The following is a 17,091-nucleotide window of genomic DNA, read 5'->3' on the forward strand; positions in this document are numbered from 1 at the left end:
CTTACGCATATTGCTTGTATAGATATTGAATGAAATATCAGTTCACACTTCAAGTGCTAAATAAATCCTATAGGCCGAAACGCAGCATAAACGTGTACACCGCCATGTGTCGCTACGCTCAACGTGAGTCTCAAATGACGAATCCCTTAAAAGAACTACAATACCCAGACGCATGGGACCCAGGAACTACAACACAAAGATGACGTGTAGTTGTCCCATATGCTTGAAACGCTACGGCCAGGCACATCTCTAGAAGACTGGGGGCATCCTTCACAGTATAATAAATAGATTATATCGGTTCACCACAGACCACATAAAAATGTCTGGAGAAATATCCATGATCGGTAAGTTATCTGACATTACTTTGCGTAATAAATGCTAGCTAGCGTAACGTTACTGTATACAGTGTTTTAGCTAACTAGCTGTTTTGTCCATTGGTCAGGAGGGTAACTACGTGTTATTGGCTTCATATTACAACTAACCTGGTGGTATTAATCATTGTTGAGGTTGTATAATCATTTATTGGCGTCATCACAACTTGTCTCTTCCGGCCCCATGCTGACGCCAGGTTCTGTCATCCTGGCCTTGTTCCTGGCCGGCTACCTGGGCCAGCAGTACCTGCCTCCTCCCAAACCCAGAGTGATCGGGCTGGATCTGGGGACCACGTACTGCTCGGTGGGTGTGTTCAACCCCGGGGTCGGCGACGTCGAGGTGATCGCCGATGAGGAAGGAAGGAAAAGCATCCCCAGTGCCGTGTCGTTCACCCTCACCGAGGTCCTGGCGGGGCATGAGGCCCAGGAACTGGCTGACAGCAACCCTCAGAACACCATCTACGATGCGAAACGATTCATAGGAAAAGTCTTTGACCCCAACCTCTTAGAACAGGAGAGTGCTCGCTACCCATTCCAGGTGAGCTATGTTGTTGTTAATGTATTTAAGTGACAATGCATTTGGAGTTTAATCTTTAACTCCAAGCAAATGTATTTAACTTTATGTTAATAGCAGTAGTAGACATGTTGCATCTTAGACACTCTTATACATATAATATCAACAAGTGTCATCTTTCTTTACTGTCCGCTAGGTGATAAACAACAACGGCAGTGCAGAGTTCCTAGTCACCACCAATCAGACGTTTACAGTCAGCCCAGAGTTCATTGGGTCCAGACTATTGTTGAAGATGAAGCAGATGGCTGAGAAACACCTGGGGATGCCAATACAGAAGGCCGTTATCTCTGTGCCCGCTGAGTTTGACGAAAGACAGCGAAACTACACTATCAGGGCTGCTAATCTGGCTGGTCAGTAGTCTCTTTCTATTTTAAAGTAGTTTCCTGGATTGTTGTACTGTTTTGCCGCAATGAAGTGTGATTTAAAACATGACTGTCTTTTGTGTTTATTCAGAGATATGCCAACATATGGTATATTGCTAAATAAACACTGAAATATATTTCTGCCTGGTTTCTCTAAATGCGAGCAAATTGTAACTTTAAGTCTACCAGAGGGAATCAACTTGCCATTACAAACAAATAAGAAAGTTGCCTTTACTTAGCCTTCCCTTTTCCAAATAGGAAACGCAGAGATATATGTAAATAAGCGGTTGCCTGTCCGACCCACACTCCGACAATTTGTTTACTTCAAAATTCATAAGCTGCTTCGATTGACTTGTAGCGTTACAGTATCCTAGATCCTGTTCATTTGACAGGAATACACTGTGGCCACTGACAGGTTACCCAGCCAGAAGCCGCTGTTAATATAAACATGAATTTGTAAATCGTTGTTTGCCCATCAAGATTCAGATACCTTGGCGAATCCCTTTTAACCATTACCATTATTGAATGTGTGACTTCATTCTCACTTTTATCTTGTTATCTTGTCTAATGTTTGTAATGTGACTGCTTGCCTCCAGGTTTGGAAATCCTGCGGGTAATCAACGAGCCCACGGCGGCTGCTATGGCGTACGGCCTCCACAAGGTGGAGGTGTTCAACGTGCTGGTGGTGGACCTGGGTGGAGGCACGCTGGACGTGTCCCTGCTCAACAAACAGGGAGGCATGTTCATCACCAGGGCCATGGCAGGTAGGCCCGTCACACCTCCGCATCCCACATCTCAGTTCGGTACAGATCAATCAGTTGGTTTGTACATGAAAAGTTACAAAAACTTTATGGCTTTATCAAGGATCGGACACTTATTGTCTGAATCGTCTCCCAAGTAAGTAAATTAGTGAAAAAGGTTTTCAGTTTTTGAAGAGCTTTGGTCTAGTGGCTCTAAAGTCCTGTTTCTTTCTATTTAGTAACTCAGTACGTTTACATGCACAGCTTAATTTGATTAAAGCCATAGCTCGATTATGCTCCTCAATTGGACAACTGCAATTGTCCGCGTATACATGGCCGCGGTTTTTGTTTGCGTCATCACAATTTCCTGTTTTGGCCGTGTTGTTTCGGTGATAAAAGTGTTTCGGCCAAAAGCCGAAAATGCGCTTTTGGGCCATTTTCGATGGCCGAAATTTCGGTGCATCCCTAATTGAAACCCGTTGGTTTTGTCCCTAGGGAACAACAAGCTGGGTGGCCAAGACTTCAGCCAGCGGCTGCTGCAGCACATGATGGATCAAGTCCTGCAGACGTACGGCATCACAGTCACTCTAAAGGAAGACGTCCACTACCTCCGTCAGCACGCCGAAGAGGCCAAGCTCAACCTCACCCTCCAGCCCAGCGTCAACCTCCGGGTGCCCCTGCACCTCCAGGCGACGGTGCAGGCCCCGGGAGCCGGGAAGCCGCCCATCCTCTTCCAAATGACCATCACCCGCGAGGCGTTTGAGGAGCTCAACGCTGACCTCTTCCAGAAGATCCTCGAGCCCATCAAGACGGTGCTGGTGGAGGGCCGCCTGAAGGCCGAGGAGGTGGATGAGATTGTGCTGGTGGGCGGCTCCACCAGGATACCCAGGATCAGGCAGCTGATCAGACAGTTCTTCGGCAAGGAGCCCAACACGTCGGTGGACCCCGACCTGGCCGTGGTCACGGGGGTGGCCATCCAGGCAGGCATCATGGGGGGCTCCTGGCCCTTGCAAGTCAGCGCCATAGAAATCCCAAACAGACACCTGCGCAAGGTCAACTTCAACTAGTCACAGATAGAGGCCCCCACTCCCAGCTTAAAACCATGACGTAGAAGGTACCCGAGGAATACGGTATATACTTTGAAGTGCAATGCTTCTGCACTTGGGCAAGTGTAATCTCTGGTGAAGGTGCACAATGGATGAATGCTGTTGGGTCACCAGAATCATTTGTAAGGGCATGAAAAAACAGTCCCTTATGGAGATATCTACAGGATGTCTTTTAGCCAGCTATACATGGATTTGAGAAAAACAAAGTTAACTATTTGTTAACATGCATCAACGTAATTTGTTACAAATGTCACTTGTTCATGCTTCTGATAGTAATAGGTGTTTCTCGTCAATGCAATGAGCAGCCATCTTTACATTTCGCTGGAAGGATGATGTTTATTTATTATGAATTTTTGGGTGGCATTTCTGTGTGCCATTCAGGGACCAATCATTTACATATAGATAAAGATACTATTATAGACTGTAAATCAGCCAGTTCATCCAGAACTTTAAATATTTATTTATTTATTTGCACATTGAAATGAGCCTGTGAGCGTCTTACGTACGGTGCCAATGGCGCCCCCTCCCTTAGGTTTTCAACAAATGTTGACCCAATGTGCGTGCCTTTTCCGAGCGCTACCATAGTGTTTACTGTAGGAGTGATGTGCCACGGGCTAGTGCTCCTTCATATGGCCTGTTAATGAAGACACAAGGCTGACGTGTAACAAAGACATAAACACTGGCATTAGGTTCCACAGCAGGTTATTGGCACAGAAGATGATAGTGGAATTACTAGGACTACTGAAAAGACAACGGCATCTCAAGACCTCATCAACAACACATGAAGTAACTTATAGGAGCCTACTTAATATATTCTACACTGGAGAATTCATCAGCTTGACATGCCAATGTATGTAGAGTAATAATCCTTAGATTAGCCAATCATCTGCTGGGAAACTGCTCTGATTTGACTTGATTCATCATCCTGTCCGGATAATCTCCTCCAGTGAGATTATAATATTTTGTATATTTATTTTTCTCCCAAAGAGCTCACTTCTGGCAATGTGAAAGGTCTATCCTCAGCAAGCCACATTGAAGGCCCACCTCTGCCATGTTCCGGCTTATTATATTCCCAATACTCCATTCCCAATTGCCCAATGGGCTACATGCAGTTTTCTTGTTGCCTAGAAAACGTTTGTGGGAATGTGTTACTGCCTTGACATTGTGTTGCTATACATGTTTGTACTTTGTTGTGATTATGTTCAATAATAATGATTTAGTTTAAGGTGGAATATTTTGCCCACTATAGCACGGATGTTGTACATTTCAATATGTACAATACCAAGGAATGTGTTGACATATAGTCCTAGCCATGGTCTGTATGTTTCCCAAGGAAACTATATACTGTATATGCCTGATGCTTTTCATTCAAATCTCATTCCAATTATTATTATTTTTTTAATGACCTAAGATTAACATAGGGCTGCCTCGCTGTTGTACTGATTAATCGGATGCCTATGTAAATAGGGAGATTTGTGTTTATTCTTACTGAAGAGTATAATAAATAACTATTTTCTTAAGAATACATTTTTTTTTTGTATGCAAGTAGAACACACCCTTTTTTACAAAGTATTTCACATACTTCCCGTTGTCCTGTAGTACCTCTTCTTCTGTCTTAATATGACTGTATAGTCTGACTCATGCTACCGCAAATTATCTTTCCTCTTTCCTCTTCAACAGCCTGCGCAATGTAAGTGACAAAGCTATTTGATGGTGTGAAAGTGGATTTTAAAGGAGAACCAAAGTCCCTGACACCATCTTCCAGACACACGATCAGGCTGTTTTCCCCGTTGGCAGCCATCCATTACAGCCTCAATCAACGGCGGAAGGTGGGTCATCAGTCCTCAGGTACCGGTAGCAAATGTGTTGGTAACCCCATCAGCCAGGCCTACTTCACCTTTCTGTCAGAACGACCACGACCCCTTATGGTGAAAACAAGAGCCAGTTCCAGATGATTGGCCTAAACATTCAATTGTCTTTATTTCCCCAATGCTTCAGGGCTACACAAAGAGGGTGGAGGCAGACTGAAAGGACTCTCATCAGGGGGATGACTCAACATGCGTTTAACCCTGAAAGTGGTTAGGCAGGCCAATCTAGTGATGGGGTTGGTCGGTCTCCTTTCGAGCAGTGGTTATCAAACTGGGATCCCCACCGAAATGGTTTAGTTGGTTTGATTTCACCAATATATTCTTGACTAGAGGCCCAAGGAGAGAATGTATAATAATTACTATTAATGGGTTTCACTGTTATTAAGCTCAATAATTCGGATATAAAATCGGATCAAATGGGGATCCTTGATATGAAAAGGTTTGATAACCTCTGCTTTGAAGGTACTCAGTAAGTATTAGAAATTCCTTCTCATTATTGAACCCTTTGGCTGGTAAGTGAACTGTGGGTCGAGACAATAACAATCATAAACTAATGTTATAATCATAAATACAAATTGGTTTTAAACGGTCAATGGGAGTGGGAGCGTTTATATGATTCAGATAAAATGTAAAGATTAAAATGTTTTCAAAAATAAAAATCCACCCAATGGCTGTTCTACACAATGGAGATTCTGGGAAGGTCTTATTTTTTTTTTTTAGTTTGCGTTGAGAGTCCTGCAGGCATGCAAACTGGTTTGGGGTGAAAAAGGTGAGAATGATGCGTGAGCCGAGGAAAACACAGACCCACTAGAGGGTTCCAGGGTTATACTCCGAGGAGTTAAATATATATATATATATTATTAAAAAAATATATATATATATAAAAAATAAAAAATAATATATATATATATTTTTTAATAAAAAGGTTAAAAAAAAAACATGCGCGCAGGTCAAAAAAAAAACCTGCGTGTGCAGGTCAAAAAAAAACAACTGCGAATTTCGCCGAAAGGTGACTATAGTTTGCATGCCTGGTCCTGGTTTAATCTTCGCATTTGACGTGAGCTACACAAAATTAACACAATTCTCAGTTTCAAATGAGCTTTTAATGTTAACCTTTGAGGCACAGTAATAGGCTACCCAAAGAAAGAAAAAAACACAAGGCAATCCCTTTATTGACCCTGCACAGCTGGTTGTTATGCAATGTCCCTTCAACCGCTTACAGATTTCTTTTCACATAAAAACACCCCACTTCATTTGCCCAAAAGCACTCACATTTTGTTTCACGCCATCATCAGCAAACATAAATGTCTTCAGTTGACATGATGATGTAGGTTTAACTGCAATCCTCAACAAGTCTTTCCAGCAAAGTACGGACATCTTGACTTCGACAGGGCCATGACGATTGCTCCTATGCGTGTTACACATGGTCACATTGTTAAAATGCTGCTCCTAGCCAGAGCATAATTTACCTTCTACATATACAGCGACACACTCATACCAACACTGCAAACACCCAGTCAGTCAACCAAATACATTGTAGGCCCTCACATCTTAAAAAAAGAAATACATCCAAACACATTCACTTGAGCCTGAAAAAGACGCCATAAAGAGCAAACTTCAGACAGTTCCATCACTTCGTTTAGTGTCGCTTAGGGAGCGCAGCTCACACTAATCTCCTGGTGAGGTCATCGCTGATTCATGCATGGATAACCAAGGCATCATTTAAATACTCCTCTCTCTCTCTCAGGGAAAAAAACATATCACTTGGTCGAGCAGGTAGGAACCGTGTAAACAGCAAGTCGATATTTTTGTCCTTTAAAAAACAAAATATAAATATTAAAGTTTAGTCGTGTTAATAACACAGCAGAGTAGTGCGTCAACATCAGGCAACATCATTTCCTTGTGTTGCTCATGCTTTGTCGACACCTCGTATGCAACTCTACCAAAGCCATTGTCACCAGATAAAACTTAAAATGTCAACTACAGTGTGTTAAATAAAGTGACAGCTTTCCCAAAACACGCCTTCAAGAAAATCATTAAAAGAAGAAAACCATGTTTAGGAAAGCAGGCATTGGTAACGTATGGCGCACCTGAAATATCTCGACCCAGCAAAGAAAGCCAAAGAAAAAATAGTGTCAATACTAAAAAGTGCTTTACAGTCCCACATTACAATATATAGTTCAGACGAGCATGAACAAATCTTATATACACAACGAATGCGCAGCAAATGGGCAGTTCCCATATCATCCCCAGAAAATGCAGTGGTCTGCCCGTCAAATAGTAGCACAAGGGAAGAGAGACCAAACTTCAAACTATTCAAATGACTTAAGGAAAGGAAAAAAAATGTATCATACATTGTCACTTTGTGTTTGTGTACAGCCCCCCACCCACCCCCATCTCTAATATTCCCTTTCATACAGGCAGGAGTTTCCTTGTAGTGGATGTCAGGTGAGCCAATGGGAATCACTGTGTGATGCCTTGGTTGGTGTAGTAGTCAAAACTGTTCTCCATGTACAGCTCATCAGCGGTGCCCATGCCGTTGCTGACCTCTAGGGGGCGCCAAATGACAAGGATACAAATAAATACTGTAAGTTAGATGGTTTGGACATTTGCAGTGTATAATATACGATTAAATAAAACTAATCAGTTTCATAATGGAAACGTTTTTTTCTCCTGAGTGAAACAAATAAGCAGCAAATATATGGCCATATTACGTTTCATCCAGAAAGTTGATTGATTTACAACAATGAACATGAAGCAATGGAATAATTAATGATTGATGAAACACATTGGCATTCAAGGCTCTTCCTTGAGAATACAGAGCGAGCCAACAGTTGCTGTCCAACACTCCTTTTTGAGGAAGGGAAATAAATAGCTTTATAAAAATGTCACAATAAAAACCAACACAAATCATTACAACAAATGTCACCCATCACACTCACCTTCTCACCCCTCCCCCCTGAATAAGAAGCTGGGTCGACACCCTGGGGTGTCAATAAGCTCACGCACACATGCCTCTGTCTCCGGTAATGGGGAAAGGGGCATTTAGGAGGAGGTGGAGTGGGAGGCAAGGAGATGCATGGATGTGTACTGGGAAGTACGTAGGGGGATGGAAACACTGGACAACGGAATGGGTTGGAGTAAGGAAGTGTAGGAGGAAGAAGAGTCCCAGCCGGACTGGAGAGATGGAGAGGAGGTGGTTGGACATCACATACGTAGGATGGATGAAGGCAGGTTGACTACTGGGGCGGACCTTAGTAGGGAGAGGGGGAGGGGGGAGGAGGAGAGGAAGGACATTTACAAATACTCAGGAGAGATGCATGCTGGGAAACAAGTCACATACCAGCTTGGCATACCCGATACTGGCTGCTTTGCTTACCTTTTTATTGTTTGCCACATATGAAGCCATTTCTGAGTACAACAGTAAACCAAACGCAACAACGACAACAACAAGCCCCTGAGTCCTAACCAGAGAAGATGAGCTTCTCCTTCATGATGTTGACGTCTTGGCTGGACCTCCTACCCGCCGCCTTCAACATGATCTGTTCCGGGTTGTAGCTGCGCATACCGCTCATCCTGAACCTGCAGCAGCGGGGGGTCACACAAGTCAGGGGTCAGAGGTCAGGGAACACCAAGAAGGGGAGGTGGAGATGACCTTGGTGGCCTCGGCTCGCACTGGGTGACGTGACGTGGACGTGACAGCTCAACTTAGATACCATAGCTGAGGAATGGTGTGGTGATTTTAAGTGGTGTCAGGAGAGAGCAGTCTGGATTTAGGACTGGCTCTCTGGGGCTTTGGTAGCAATGCGATGAAGTTATGTTGACAAATTCATGGACCGAAAGCTATTTGTTTGACGGGGGTAAAATATAAATTATAATTCTAACTTTAATTCCACAAATGACATATAGTATGTGGTGTATGTGGCGTGTTCTCCTGTCAAAACTGGTCACTGATGCAGATGAAATATGGGTTTTAATCCTGGATTTGTTCCATCACAAAAAAACAAATGAATTATTTAATTGCCGTGATGAAATCATCCAACACACAATCACTCTTGACCAATGAGACATGCACAAATGCATTCAAAACAAAAATATCAAAAGAAGATAAATGCTTTGTTTGCCAAATCATTTCTTTTAACACAAAAAACAAAACCCTTCCACTAATAAACTTGGAACATTGGAAGTGGTTTTCTAATAAACCACTTCCAATGATTATTGGGACTTCATAAAATAAAAAAATCTTTGTACCCATTATTAACACCCATGTTAAATTGTGCCCTGTGGTTTCTAGGAAGCCTCCATTTTCAGCCCAGAGGGATGAAGATGTAGCTGCAGCTCTTATCAGGCCCTCTAAGGGACAGCAGAGAGCGTGGCAGAAGTTTGACAATGATTCAGGCAAGAGATCGTAAGGTGAGATAATACAGAGAGAAGAAGAAAATAGAGAGTAGGTGGTATCAAATGGAAAAAACAACAAAAAGAGAAATCTGTTTGACAACAGGATGGGAGAATACACAAAGAACCAGGAAGAGCCAGAGATGTAAAGAGCATGGCAAGGAGAGAAGAAAATATGAAAAGAAGAGAAAAAGAGAGAGGGACGCGTGAGAGCGCACGAGAGGATGAGAGGACGAGAGGAAGGAAGAGTGTGGGCCAGGAGGAGCGACCCAGTTACCTGATCATGTGATAGCTGAGAGAAGATGCCAGAATGCAGCAGAGGACAAGAACATGCACATCAGGCAGAGAGAGGAAGGCAGTAGAGGAGGATAAAAGAGGGGAAGAGGAGGGGGGGAAGGCACAAAAGAAGACGAGAAACAAGAGAGGTCAGTTGTTGTTTTGAAAAGCTAGGGGAAGCCTCCGGAGAGTTAGCTCAAGCAGAGCAAACCAGGAACCGAACTGGCAACCTAACCATCTGATCACCAGCTCCCATCTGGCAGACAAATCCACCCAGCTAGTCACACACACAAATACAAACATTAAGAATAATGGGAGCTGTTCTTTATCTGTATACTTGTGCCACTGGCAGTAATGTATTGCTGCTCGCCCACAGTATTATTCAAAAGCCCTCTGGTGGGGTTGAAGAGGAAAGTCAGCGGTTGGAAAGTCACACAGAGAATGAAGTTTATTTATAAATAGGGCAGTCCATGTTGCATCATGGAAACTGCACATTTGAGAAAAATAGTTATGTGTTATGAGGGTGGGTTTATACGCCTCGCTGAGAAGTATTTGTGCAGTACATGAGGGAGGTTGTGTCTTTATTACCGGCTGTAACTAGTGTATATTTCCATCTACGGCATATACTTGTTAGGGTGAGCAAAATTAAGCGGCTGACATGAAGGGCATTTTGTCTGAGCATCATATAATGATTTAGGAATTGCATAAACATGCCTTTGGGTCCATACTTACTTCTGGAAAATAAAGATTCCTATGACTACAACAAAGGAGACCAGGTCTGCAGATACCCAGATCAGGCAGTACTCCGCCGGTCTCTGGAAGCAGAACACACACACACACACACACACACACACACACACACACACACACACACACACACACACACACACACACACACACACACACACACACACACACACACACACACACACACACACACACACACACACACACCTTATCAGGGGGCGATAAAATGGAAATTAATTAGCTACTAGCTGTAACACACACATTTTTTATAATTCATATGCAACACGCCCAGGCTGGTATTCAGCAATAATTGTTTCAGTTAGTGAACAAATTAATGTTTTTTGCAACACAATTGTCAAAGTTCATGACAGTAAAACACACAAGGTAGAACAAATGGCCACAGGCAGGAAGAGTGGCTATAAGCTGGCCATCAGACCCCACGACAGACAGGACAGCAGATGGTGTAGTCCCCCTGAACCCACCCCCCTGTGTGTGCATGTGCGTGTATGTCTGTGTGTGTCTGTGTATGTGTGTGTCATTATGATGGTAAGAGTATGCTTAGTGATAATGAAATTATGGAATAAAAAAATGATGCAATTCAGATAAGGGATTACGCTAAAAGGGTATTTTAAGGCAAATGAGACATGAAGTGAAATACTTAAATGATTATTTTTGCAGAATGAACCTCAAGCAACCTCAAAGAAAAAAGCAGATAAACCGATAGACCAGCACTGAAATAAAAGTTTGTCCATCAACGTCTTTTTCTGTGTAATCCATTCCACACAGTAAGATCCACTACATCTGAACCAAAATAAAGATTAAAGAGCTCACCAGGAGCCAGATGGGGCTGAGCAGCTTCTTGAGGACGTGGGGGGCATCGGAGGAGACGGCGGGGACCCCACTGCACCACAGCACCGAGTACAGCCAGGGCTCGTTCACCGTGTGCAGGGTCAGGCTCACATTGCTCCGGGAGAACTCTCTGGAAGACACACGGGGCCGTTTGGAACGAGTCAGTCGAGGGTTGTGTGCTGGACCATTTTTTGGGGCCGTTTTTGGCAGTTGCTCTGCAGAATTGTATCCCTTTGAACATGTCATTTAGGATCACCATATTTGCTTTTTCTCCAATGGCGATATGATAGCAGAGCATAAGAATCGAATTTGCATTTAATTCATCTTGCTGGATGACTGCATCTACCAATGCAAATACTCTTCCTAGAAATATGTAAAAATATGTTTGATGTTTGATGATAAAATGCTGTTTCATATCCAAGGCTTTGATCAAACAAATCCATCTTAAAATATGCATTTTTAATCATCTCAGTGTGTGCCAGCACGTGTGTGTATGTACGTGCACGCGTGCGTGTGTGTGCATGTGTCGGTGCACCAACCGGACATCCTGTGTGCTGGCAAGGTTGTATCGTAGCAGCAGCCTGCTGATGCCCTGCTGGTGGAGGGCCTGGGGGCTTTGTTTCCGTAGTGACGTCTGAAGCAGCTCAGGGGCCGTCTGCCTCACCTGGTCCCGGTCCTCGTCCGGCGTCCACATCACCTGCGGACCGTCCCAGCGGAAGGTTCAGGGTGTTTTCTGTGCTCGCTGGTTGCTATAGACTCCCTGACAACCGGCCCAAAGCCTCCCCCCCATCCGGCCCAAAGCCTCCCCCCAAAGCCTCCTCCCCCCCCCCCCCCACTCACCAGGCTCAGGGGCACTCGGGAGGAGCGGACCGTCTCCAGCGTGTCGTTGATCCAGCTGTGGTGGCAGGGGTGGCCGGCGGGGGGTCTGCGCAGCCGGAAGACCACCGTGCGGTTCCGGGGCGTGGCCAGCGCTAGCAGCTGCTCCAGGCTGCAGACACTCTGGTTGGCCATCTCCCGCTTCTCCCCCTCAGACAGGGTGTGCACGGTCCAGAAGGGGTCATCCTGCAGGGGGAGGGGGGAGGGGAAGGGGGAGTGTTAACATCAGGTTGCATTCTGTCAGGGAGTCGATTCTGAAGCTCAGGGAAAGATATTGTTCACATGGTTTCACTTCTGATATCGTTCATGATAACATCACACAGACCTAAGTCACACTGTTGAGGCCACTTGTGTTTGGTGGGATCCCTGATGTTCCTTATAAATAATTTGTCTATATAATTATCACTTTTTGTTTATTGTGGTTCTCTTTAAGGGAGTATAAAAACAACAATTAGTAAAGTAGAAATCCACTTTTAATTGGTTCCTGTATCCTAGGATATCAAGGATATATCGAGTGATGGATATTGTTCATCCACGGATGTTGTAGGCATGGAATGAAACAGCGATCCATATCGATGGACAACCCTGCACTCAGAATACCAGCATTCTGTAAAGGACATTTCTCAAAGCACCGATATCCATCCCTGGGGCCGTTCCTCAGAAGGGAGCACGGCCTGGTGCTTTCAATGCAACCTTTATCATACACGCACATCACTGTTTGTAAAGTCTTTGGGCCAGGCTGCAATAAAATCACATTTGGCTCACTACCAGCTGCACACAGACACGGTGAGTCTTTGTAGTGGCATCAGAGCAGTCGTCCTTCGGGAAATGCAGGCGCTTTGCAGACGCAAAACAATGCAGACCAATGGCCAAGGAGGGATTGTAATCTGTGTTGCCTGCTTGTTGCCCCACCAATCCTGGTAGGGTTACAACGTTAAACATACATAGCTCAACCTAGAGGAAACGGACAACAAGAAGATAGACGCACCAGTGTAGCGAATTAGACTGCCTGTCTCGTAAGGAATGGAAATCTCATGCTCGTACAATCCCCCATCTCCGTCTCTCCTGGTACTTGATGAGTATCACTTCCTGTCTGCTGAAACTGTTCCGCTATTGGATGGGCCAGGTGAAAAACTGTTCTTAATGTGGAACATTAAGTTGATGCGCTGCTTAGTAGAAGAGTCTCATGTTGCTGGTTCAATGCACATTTTACAAAGCTATGTTCCCGAAGGAGTTGAGACTCAAAACATCTAAGATGCAGACAGTACAGTATAATCCAACAGAGAAACACACCGACCTTGGACCATAGCGTGACAACAGCCTATAGACTGCGGCCCTTCTTCACCAGGGGAGTGCAGCTGTCAACGGCTGGACCATTATTTATTAAACTGCATTCCCTCCTGCACTTATGTGTTGTTTCATCAAGAAGATTGATAAGAACGGCTCTCTGGGCCGTGCCTGTGGATGAGATCAGGCTTCGGGCCCATTTCCAAATCAATATCAGCATCAATAAACCAAATTAAAAACACGCCTGTATGGGCGTTATCTTGAGTACAATCAATGGAGTGGCTCCATGTCCAACAGGGAAAGTGGAAAGTACTCTAAAAGTCCGAAGGACCAGGTAATATGAATGGTAATGCAACTGATAGTAATAGTCATAGTACAAGGGAGCATAGTGGCTCGGGTGTTTAAAATTTAATTACCACTACGCTTGTTCCAACCCTTAATCTATGAGATTTGAAAAAATGCATTTTGCATTTTGGGTTGAAAGTTTAGGAAGGAGGGTGGGGCGTGTTATCGTGTTATTTAATATTTTGGATGTTGCACAATCTAAGCAGGCACCGCCACTTTTCCTTTCTCAAATCTTGAATCTTATCCCCATGGACATGACCAACACCTTTGTGATACTTATTTAGTACTGCCGTTGTGTATGAGTGCTATAATGTGCGATATTGTATATTAAATGCACCACAAACTGCAGTGTTATACTATAGGTGTCCGGGAAGCCTGACCCTCACTCGACATTAAATAAACCGCTGGTCAGATGGAGCTTCACCATCCACACACACTGTGGCGTTATACTATCAGTGTTGGGGAAGCCTAACCCTCTCTCTAACCCAGCAGTCAACCGCTGCCCAGACAGAGCTCTACACGTCCACACACACACACTGTGTCGTCGGTCGTGACACGGAAAAGGCACCTTGACGTCATGAAGAGAAGCCACCTGCGTTCGCAGCAGAGTGGAACGTTCACGTAGTGTTTTGGGAGACCAAAACATAGGATTCGATTCCTGTTTTCTCTAAATTGGGATTGTATTTCAACAGTGATAAATGGGCATAGATTACTATGTTGAGGATCATATAGGACAGATAACCACCTAAATATCACTACTACTAATAAAAAAAAGTTTCCACGAGGGATTCCTCTACCTCCAAGAACCACTGTCCAGCACTCAGCTGGCGGAGGTCCGTCCAGTTAAAGAACGAGGCGTCCTCCACCTGCCTGTCTGGGAAGATCTTCTCCACATCTGTGGTCCGGCGCAGCGTGTTGTCACGCATCAGGAACGGCACGCCATCCACACTGGGAGAGAGGGACACAGGGATTGTGCATGCATTACAATCTGTTGCGTGTTGGAAAATAGGAAACATGCAGGAAAACACATACAGAAGCAAGACAGATGAGACTGAAAGAAAAATGATGATGAGATTAACTGATTCATGGAATGGAAATTTCACATAAGGTATACAGATGAACACATGCATACGGTCAGTGGTGTACAACTTTTAAGGTGTTGATACATTCCCAAATTATAATTTTCCTGCATTTAGTATTATGTATGCCTTTGCATATCAGACAACAGATTATTATAGATTATAAATAATCTTTTGTTATTTTTCTAGTCATTTCTTTGTCTTTCCTAACGAGTGCCATATTGAAATCAAAAATGTTGTAATGCATTTCAACTGTTAGACATTCTCAACATAGTTTATGGGATGCTAATAAAATGCCACGTATTTTCATGAAGTGGATCAAAGTAATTTTCATTCCATTATCTTGTTTCGTTACCTTATCTCTCAGAGCTACACATGGAACTATGACAATCGGTTTGATGTTCCAACAAGGCATGGAAGAATATAAATCTCTTGAGGTCAAGACCAATAATAAGAGGGGGGGAAAAATAACATTTGGTTTGAAGGTGAACTCAAGTCAGATGAGAGCGGCGGAGACAAATACCTTTTTGTCCATATTTTAAAGATCAAAATTCATTTCCTCTTCAATTTCCCCTCCCCTTGTTGAAACATTGAAAAGCATAGAAAAACATCAACCATCCAAACACTCATGTCTCGTTTCCACCTGTGCATGTGTCTTTGTGCTGTGTGTCCAGTGTTGTACAGAAAAGAGCCTGGCTATTGTGTGGCTTGTCACCAGATGCTGATACAACACAGAGGGCCACATGTCATCTATCTGCACTCTTCAATTACACACTCATTCATCTCCTCAATGAGGGATGAATGGAAGGATGAGTGCATGCACGCACACGCACACACACACACACACACACACACACACACACACACACACACACACACACACACACACACACACACGGTCAAGCATGAGGTAATCTCCACTCCCTTCTCCGAACAAACATCCCGACCACTCAAAGGCGCTTCTCCCAATTCTCTCTCTCTCTCCCTCCCTCTCCCCCTCCCTAACTCCCCTGGCTGGTGGAGTTAGAGGAACAGAGCTCAACCTGTGATTTCCCGTTATGGTAGACATGCCGAGCCTCTATCAAGTGCAGAGTGCACAGGGATTTATTGTGTGTGAGCTGCAGACAAATGCAATGCTTACGGTGTTATTCACAGCCCTAATAAGGACTGTGATGGGGGAAAAAATAATTAAACAAGTCATACGGATTCCAATCCCTCCAATACCCCACACCATAGATCCTCTGGCAAAAGAAAACAATCCACAAATCAAGGTTTTGCTGACCAGAGAATGAAGGGGAAATCAGGCACAAAAATCACAAAATATTGAGTAGGTCAAATGAACAGATGTGTCGTTGTCAGTGTGTACACACCTGACGTCCTATCCCGTGTGTGCGTGGGCGTGTGTTTGCGTGTGCACGTGTGTGTACCTGATGGTCACGTCGGCCTCCAGCCCCGTGACGTTCATCTGTAACGCGCGCTGGAAGGACATCAGTGTGTTCTCCGGAGCGAGCTGGGGAACGTACACAACAAAGTCCGGGAAACACGGTCAAAAAAACACATTCCTTTGAAAAACATGTCATGATTCCTTGAATCCGTGTGTGCATACGCAAGGCCCTGCTATTGTTTTGAATTTTTTTCATTATTAACATAATCTCAAAATGTATTTTACATATATGACAGTGATTTATGGATGCATCCATCCTCTCTGATGGGGGCAGTTCACCTGATTTGATCATCCCTTAACATGCAGAACATGTGTTGACATATACCCTACTATCCATGTGTCACAGCGCGGTACGTGGCCCGCTCTCAGTGTATACACAGGAATTTGCGAGGGGAGGTGCGGATTGCTGTTTAACTCTTCCAAGTCAAGGTCTAAAATGGCCAACCAAGATAAACAAACCCCCTACCCAACCCACCATGTTCCCACCAGCCCGTCCCTCTGAGCCCGGTGAGTGGGGCTGATAGGGCCGCTGACACCTAAGGTCAAAGCCTAAGTAGGAGGAAGGCTGCAGTACAATGGTGTAATCAATGCAGAGTGTTTCTGGAAAATGGAGTCCGGTCATGTGATTTCCCAGAGCTCCTGTGCCTGTGTGTATCAATCAAGTCACTGCTGAAAAAAAATGTAATATGTTGTAGTGTGTGTGTGTGTGTATGCGTATGTGTGTGTGTGTGTGTGTCTGAATCTTAAATTGCCACAACACTACTATACAAAC

General features: G+C 44.2%; 2 protein-coding genes across 3 annotated transcripts in view; one reads left to right on the forward strand and one right to left on the reverse strand.

Annotated features, from left to right (window-relative positions):
• The first annotated feature begins 240 nt into the window (after positions 1 to 240).
• Positions 241 to 4,625, forward strand: hspa13 (heat shock protein 70 family, member 13). Its single transcript, XM_084466672.1, has 5 exons — positions 241 to 344; positions 569 to 909; positions 1,082 to 1,295; positions 1,904 to 2,071; positions 2,543 to 4,625. The coding sequence occupies exons 1-5, from the start codon at positions 320 to 322 to the stop codon at positions 3,112 to 3,114; spliced, it is 1,320 nt and encodes a 439-aa protein (XP_084322798.1). The 5' UTR covers positions 241 to 319; the 3' UTR covers positions 3,115 to 4,625.
• Positions 4,626 to 6,111: 1,486 nt separating this feature from the next.
• gdpd5b (glycerophosphodiester phosphodiesterase domain containing 5b) overlaps positions 6,112 to 17,091 on the reverse strand; it is a 39,789-nt gene continuing 28,809 nt past the window's right edge. The window contains exons 9-17 of one of the 2 annotated variants that reach the window (XR_014633384.1): positions 16,303 to 16,385; positions 14,594 to 14,744; positions 12,129 to 12,350; positions 11,828 to 11,985; positions 11,271 to 11,418; positions 10,425 to 10,507; positions 8,491 to 8,603; positions 7,964 to 8,274; positions 6,112 to 7,570 (exon numbers count right to left, since the gene is read on the reverse strand). Coding sequence is in view for 1 of the 2 variants with exons in the window: in XM_084466915.1 (XP_084323041.1) it covers positions 7,485 to 7,570; positions 8,491 to 8,603; positions 10,425 to 10,507; positions 11,271 to 11,418; positions 11,828 to 11,985; positions 12,129 to 12,350; positions 14,594 to 14,744; positions 16,303 to 16,385 (1,044 nt within the window). In the remaining variant the exon portion in view is untranslated. The remainder of the gene's footprint in view (positions 7,571 to 7,963; positions 8,275 to 8,490; positions 8,604 to 10,424; positions 10,508 to 11,270; positions 11,419 to 11,827; positions 11,986 to 12,128; positions 12,351 to 14,593; positions 14,745 to 16,302; positions 16,386 to 17,091) is intronic. The other variant, XM_084466915.1, reaches the window with a different exon arrangement.

The sequence above is a fragment of the Micromesistius poutassou genome (genome assembly GCF_964030765.1).
Source record: "Micromesistius poutassou genome assembly, chromosome: 4".
NCBI classification, from domain to species: Eukaryota; Metazoa; Chordata; class Actinopteri; order Gadiformes; family Gadidae; genus Micromesistius; species Micromesistius poutassou.